We start from the raw sequence: 6,880 nt of genomic DNA on the forward strand, positions 1-6,880 counted from the left end.
ACCAATGACCAATTTTAGGACTTCATTGTAAGATTGAGCTTCTCTTCTTTCTGCTAAAATCCAAAAGAAATTAAAATCAAAAGCAAGACATACAATTTGTATCTTTTTAAGAAATTAAATCTAAGGTATCATGATGCACTTAAACTTATTCATCAGTTATGTGTTTTATATAAACCTAATTAATAACATAATAATAAACATTATAGCTACAGTATGTGTTCCCACAACTCAAAATCATCATTGAAAAATACCAAAACGAACTACTAAAATATCGTTTTCAAAATTTTTATTTTAGAATGACACATTAAATTATTAATTTTTAAGTTGATTTTTTTCCGCTCTTTTGATCATCGTCCAACCATTCCTCCTTGCACATTATTAAATAAAATTCTAAAAAATCAACTTGAGTTAATCGAATAATCACCTTGTTCGTTCGCTTAAGCAAGTGTCGGATGTTCGAATTCCTCCTTGTGCATGCAACAATCTATTAACCAGCAGCAGACCTTTAAATAGAGATCCGATCCGCAACGAATTAATCTTTAACCTGTCGAGTTGGGAGATATCGTGAACAATAAAAAAAATTGAAAAACAAAATGCAATAATATTAAGGTACACTTTGCTTCTCTCCATTATTAAACAAAATCTGATACCTTTTTTTATTTCTTCTCCCCTTTATTTTGAATTTTCCCAACAAACTCTAGTTTAGCTTTCATATGATTATGTTTTCCTGTTTCCTAGCATGCTTTTCAAACTGTTCTTTTATAAAGACCACCACACCCAACAGCTACTTTCTATATACCTCAATCACACACACACACATATTCACTAAATCACATAAACTTTGGTGCATATCTATCTTTTTGCTTGGTAGCTTTAATTAATTTCTCTCTTTCTTCATTGATCATATATGGCTGAAGTTGTTGAATACCATGCAAATTCCAACACAAACACCCCTACCACCCCACCATCTTTGAAGCTCTTTGGCATCAACATTCATCACAAGATCTCAAATAAAGATCAAAACACTACTACTACTACTACTCATAAAAAAGAACAACCATGTTTGATGAATCAATCACCATCACCACCACAGAAATCTGAACAAGATAATTGTTCTTTTGATGACCCTTTTAATAACTCATCACCATCATCATCAAGGGATGCAAGAAAATATGAGTGCCAGTATTGTTGTAGAGAGTTTGCAAATTCACAAGCACTTGGTGGGCACCAAAATGCACACAAGAAAGAGAGGCAGCTCCTGAAACGTGCTCAAATGCAAGCTGCACGTGGCTTTGTTGCTTCACACTTTCAAAGCACAATCATGTCATCATCACAGGTGCCACATCTTCTAGCTGTTGGTGGTGGTGCCGGTGTGCCGCCGCCACAACCTTCTTCTCAGGCATCTTCATGGTTCTATTATACAAGTGGTGGTGGCACACCCACCAGCTTTGGTGATAATGCATACCATTCAGGAGGAGCCATGGCTCCCCCTGTAAGTCGTGTCTATGGTGGTGGTGGTGACGACGAAATCTACTTTGAAGAATCTCACATGATCACAACAAATTTGTTACACCACCACCGTTACCAATATCTGTCAAGATTTGATAGTCTTGACAGTAATGGTAACCGTGGTGGTGGTCAACTTAATAGTACTGAACAAGGATTAAGATTGAATTTGCATCTTAGTTTATAATCTGTGAGTTGAAAATTTTAACGTTAATCTCCAACATGATGTAGTATATAGATTCTCTCATGTATGTACATTTTCGTTAAGTAATAAATTATGATAAATTTTTGCTGCATTTTTTAATATCAAACATGAAATACTAGTTTCTATATGAATTATTCTTCCATTTCGAACTAAAGGCATAATTGATGGTTGATTTGTCATTTGCTTTGCTTGCATTTGCAAACTACTATAGGAAAAAAAGAAGCCATAGATGCTTTTTGAAAGTGAACTCATTTCCATAACTAAAAGTCAACTCTTTTAAGGCTAATAATTTTGAGACAGAAAAAATAGAAAAGTTAGACATAATCACACAAAGAAACATTCTCTTGTGAAATTGATTACTTGTACTCCCTTAGTTTTTTATGCCGACATAAATAAATATTCTATATTGAATAATTAAAGAAAAAAGAGTATATGCATTTAAATATGAAATATACTAGAGAATTAGCTGAGGTTATTATTTTTTATTATTATTTTTAGTTATTAATCTAATTTTTTTAGTTTAATAATCTTATAATATATTTTTAGTCTATACTTTAAATTTTGATGACTAACTATTGACAAAAAATGAAAAATAATAAATTCTACTAATTCTCTAACATTTTTATTTAAATATAACATAATTAAGTACATAACTACAACGTTAAATTACAACTAAAATAAAATAAAATGATTTATTGTTTAATTTTTTTATACAAGAATTATTTATGACGATATTTTTACTTTTTATTTTTAATATTTGATAAAAATGAGTGTTTTATTGTATCATAAAAATAAAGAATGTATCATAAAATTGTAAAAGAAAAGTAGAAAAAATTTGATTATCAAATTTTAAATTAAAAAAAAATATGAAAATCAAATTTATGTTTATAATTTTTTATTTTTTTAAAATCATAAATCTAAAGATCAGATTTGTATTAATAAATTTTTTTATTATTTTGTAAAATTTATTATGAAATATGATCTTCAAAATTCTTATATCTACATTAACAAAAGTAAAAAACACTCAACTTCTCTACACCAATAAAAAACAGGTCATGTTTGTCTATTTCAAAAAAAAAAAAAAGTTAGCCTAAACTTTTGTCTTCTTATGTGGGATAATAGATTGAAACTCACGTTGTGTATTTTGTCACGGTAAATTTTAGAAAGCTAAATTTAACAGTGTTTGTAAAGTTTTTTAGAGTCTTTGAGAATGCTCTAGATGGTTCCGAAACGTTCTAGAATGTCTTAGAAGGTCCCGGAATACTCTAAAAGGTTCTAGAATACTCTGGAAGGCCATAGAGTATTATAGAAGAGTGTGGATGTATATAGGAGTATAAAGAGTAGTATGAAAGAATCTAGAAGTATTTAGAAAGTTGTGGTATGATGAATATTTGTAAAGAAGGTTCTAGATGATTAATCTAGGCCGTTGATTAGATTTAATTTTAACCATCCATTGAGGAGGTGGATGGCTATAAATAGGAGGTGAGAGTTAGTGGGAATGTGTGTAAATCATTTGTAACAAACACTCGAGCAATAAAGTGTTATTCCACCAAAGCTTCCTTTCTCTTGTGTTCTCTTGTATTCTTAGCTTTCTTGCTAAATATTGAGAGTTAGGCTGATTTGGTCTTAGTTCAAGAGGTTGAGTAAGTCCGAGTACTAGCACGGTAGTGTTGAAGTGTGTCCAAGGCCGTGACAATTTGTCATCAAAGCAAGATTCGAGAGGGAGCACAAGTGGGTTGTGGGTATGGCTTCTAGTATCACCATAGAGCATGTTGAGTCTCAAAGGGGAAGGAATGCTATTCCTTCTCAATGGGGAGGCAAGAAGGTCTGTTCTTCAAGTGAGCCTAGAGGTAAGGACTCTAACTTCTTAGAAGAGAGAGTTTCTGTGTTGGAGAATGTTCTATCCTCTATGGATGAGCGTTTCCAAATGATAGAACATGATAAGGAGCCCCTCGAGGCTCACGAGTTAGGAGAACTAGATGCTTTCAAAGAAAACATGCTCCAAATCAAAGAGAAGCTTGAGAATTCCTTAAAGCTATTTGAGGAAGTTCGAGTTTGGTTCGAGGAGGCAAAATCTCGACCAACCATTTTAAGGAAGACGACAAAGATTGATCTCCCCAAGCCAAAGGAGTTCAAGGGTGTAAGGGACGCTCGCGAGGTTGAAAACTTCCTATGGCAAATGGAGAGGTACTTCGAAGGTCAAGGGGTGGTCGAAGAAGCAATAAAGGTACGCACTACAGCTCTATACCTTTCTGATAATGCTACTTTGTGGTGGAGGAGAAAATGCGTATATATGGAGAAGGGTACTTGCAACATAGCCACATGGGAAGATTTCAAAAGGGAATTGAAAAGACAATTCTTCACTGAGAATGTGGTTTATGAAGCAATGAAGAAGTTGAGGGAGTTGAAGCACAAGAGTACAATTAGTGACTACGTAAAGGAGTTCACTACTCTCACGCTTCAAATCCCCAACTTAGCATCAGAGGATGCATTGTTCTTCTTCATTAATGGACTCCAACCTTGGGCAAAGCAAGAACTAAAAAGAAGGAATGTTAAAGATGTCGACGAGGCCATCGTGGTGGCCGAATCACTCATTGAGTATCATAGGGGAGACTCTAAAACCCAAGTCTTCCTCCAAGCCTAGTTCTACTAAAGGTGGGGGAGACAAGGGGAAGAGTTTCTCAATCAAGAAGGAAGAAAAATACTCTTCAAAGAAAAAGTACGAGGAAAAGAAGAAGGCTTTCGTGCCCAAAGGAGGATGCTTCGTGTGCAAGGGACCACACCAAATGAAGGACTGCCCCAAGCTAGGGACTCTGGCATCTATCACCGAGGAACGAGAGGCCCAAACTCAAGTAAACGAGTGTGTTTGATCTATCCAACTCATGAATTCTGTGAAGGGCAAAGAGGAAAGCACCGTAGAAAAGAAAGGCTTGATGTATGTTAAGGCCTTTATCAATGAAAAACCCGTCATGGCTATGATCGACACTGGTGCTACACACAACTTTATCACGCCTGATGAAGCAAAAAGGCTTGGGTTGAAGATCACCGAAAAGAATGGTTGGTTCAAACCCGTGAATACCAAGGGTGAACCCCTTAAGGGAGTAGCAAAAGGGGCAGAGATGACTCTTGGTTCTTGGAAGGGCCTTGTGGATTTCTCAGTAGCACCCATGGACGATTTTAAAATAGTAATCGGGCTCGATTTGCAAAGGAAGGCAAATATAATACATATGCCATACTACGACGTAGTATGCGTCATGGAGAAAGGGTCTCCATGCATGGTCCCTACAGTCTCTAAAGTTGGCGGACCACCGATACTTTCTGCTATGCAACTCAAGAAAGGGTTCAGGAAGGGAGAGATTACATATTTGGCTCTATTACAAGAGGAGTCAATATCCGAAAGAGAAGACGTTCCTCCCAAAATCAAGGAAGTCCTTGAAAAAAATAAGGATGTGATGCCTCCCGAGTTGCCAAAACAACTACCACCTAGGAGGAAGGTGGACCATAAGATTGAATTGGAGTCAGGAGCAAAGCCGCCCGCTTCAACACCTTATAGGATGGTACCGCCAGAACTCGAGGAGTTGAAGAAGCAACTCAAGGATTTGCTAGATGCTGGGTTCATCCGTCCATCGAAGGCACCTTATGGCGCACCAGTCTTATTCCAAAAGAAACATGATGGTTCATTGAGACTGTGCATCGACTATCGAGCACTTAACAAGGTAACCATCAAGAACAAATTAAGAAGTAACAAAAAACCAGAACAAATTATAATTAATTGAACTATTTCAACTATAAGGTAACAGCTAGTTTAAGAATGTCATCAAGCACTACTATGGAGGTACTTAATGTTCATGAAGCCAAAAATATGCTTAACATGTGGCTTTTGTCTTCTTGATTTCAAGGTAACAATCTGACCAAGCAAATATGGAAGGGGAAAAAAACTTAGCAACTCCTCACTATGACAAACAAAATTGTGAATTCAATGTCAAACCATAGCACTGCTTCGAGGATACATTGAGCTAAATACCGTCAATCAACATCTAATTTTCCGATGAAGGACTTAATGTAATTATATATTGCATTTTTCAAACTATAATCATCAACTTCTCTATGGTAAACTATTGTCTTTCAAAACTTGAAGTAATTACAATGAGCTATAAAAAGTATATGAAATTCAATGCTCTTACTGTGTAACAATAATAAAGCCAATTACTATCATACTATCAAGCTGCACTTAAGGTATCAGAAAATGTTTTTATACCATGATTCTGCATGACCAGGCACATCCACTTCTGCCATCACAATTATGCCTGTGATAAATCATGCAAATACTCATCAAATAGATGATCATTATAGCTTAACAGGCAAAACAGGGGGGGGGGGGAATCATAGTCGGCAAGCATAATTTGCATGATAAATATATTAAATCATCATTGATAGCTGAAAAACTGTACCATAGTATGAACTTCAAAAGGGGTAACCTCACCTCTCATTTTGGCAAAACTTTTAGCAGCACATGGTGCAACATGGAATAAAAATAAGAGGAAAAACAGTATTAGTCTTTGATAGATAAAGAAAATTGACTCAAAGATATGCCCTGAAAAGTAACAAGTTGGTAAAAGGAAAATATCCATGGATCAATTAACATTATTTTGGAATATAGAACATGTTACATTTATAGCCCTTCCCCATCTTCAGTTCTAAAACAATTTTTTTTATTAAAAAAAAAAAAAGAATTTCATTAGATGAGGAGAAGGATAATACAAAATGTGGGGACAAGGTCCTATCAATTTTTTATTTCTTTAGCTCATCTATTCTTATTCAAACGAAAAAAAAGGTGTGCTAACTTCTTTTAAAGCTCCATCCCAGAATTTAAATGAAAGTTATTTTCAGCTTTCTTTTTAAAATAAATAAAATAAAAAAACTCACAAATAAGCAATTATTATAGATTATAGATTTTAGATTTCTATAAATATTATAAAAGTTATGTGGATAAATGCCAAGTCACCAACAAACTCATGACTCATTATTATTGTTGATTATTATTTTTGTCTTTGTTTATTCTTTTGCGAACTTTCCTCCTCCATAAAGCAGTTAGGGGATTCGATATATACAATGAAATTGGATGCATAGTTTAATTGGATATATACAATGAAAATCAAATGACAAAAA

At 34.6% G+C, this 6,880-nt stretch overlaps 1 protein-coding gene and 1 long non-coding RNA gene across 2 annotated transcripts; one reads left to right on the top strand and one right to left on the bottom strand.

Moving 5' to 3' along the window:
* Positions 1 to 207: 207 nt before the first annotated feature.
* On the bottom strand, positions 208 to 6,623 carry LOC140178505 (uncharacterized). Its single transcript, XR_011871675.1, has 3 exons — positions 6,195 to 6,623; positions 5,970 to 6,018; positions 208 to 544 (listed from the first exon to the last, which is right to left on the bottom strand). It is a non-coding gene; the product is annotated as an uncharacterized lncRNA (long non-coding RNA).
* LOC112798237 (uncharacterized) lies at positions 659 to 1,802 on the top strand. Its single transcript, XM_025841469.3, has one exon. The coding sequence runs from the start codon at positions 908 to 910 to the stop codon at positions 1,691 to 1,693; it is 786 nt and encodes a 261-aa protein (XP_025697254.1). The 5' UTR covers positions 659 to 907; the 3' UTR covers positions 1,694 to 1,802.
* Positions 6,624 to 6,880: the final 257 nt, after the last annotated feature.

This window comes from Arachis hypogaea, chromosome 14, assembly GCF_003086295.3.
Source record: "Arachis hypogaea cultivar Tifrunner chromosome 14, arahy.Tifrunner.gnm2.J5K5, whole genome shotgun sequence".
NCBI lineage: Eukaryota > Viridiplantae > Streptophyta > Magnoliopsida > Fabales > Fabaceae > Arachis > Arachis hypogaea.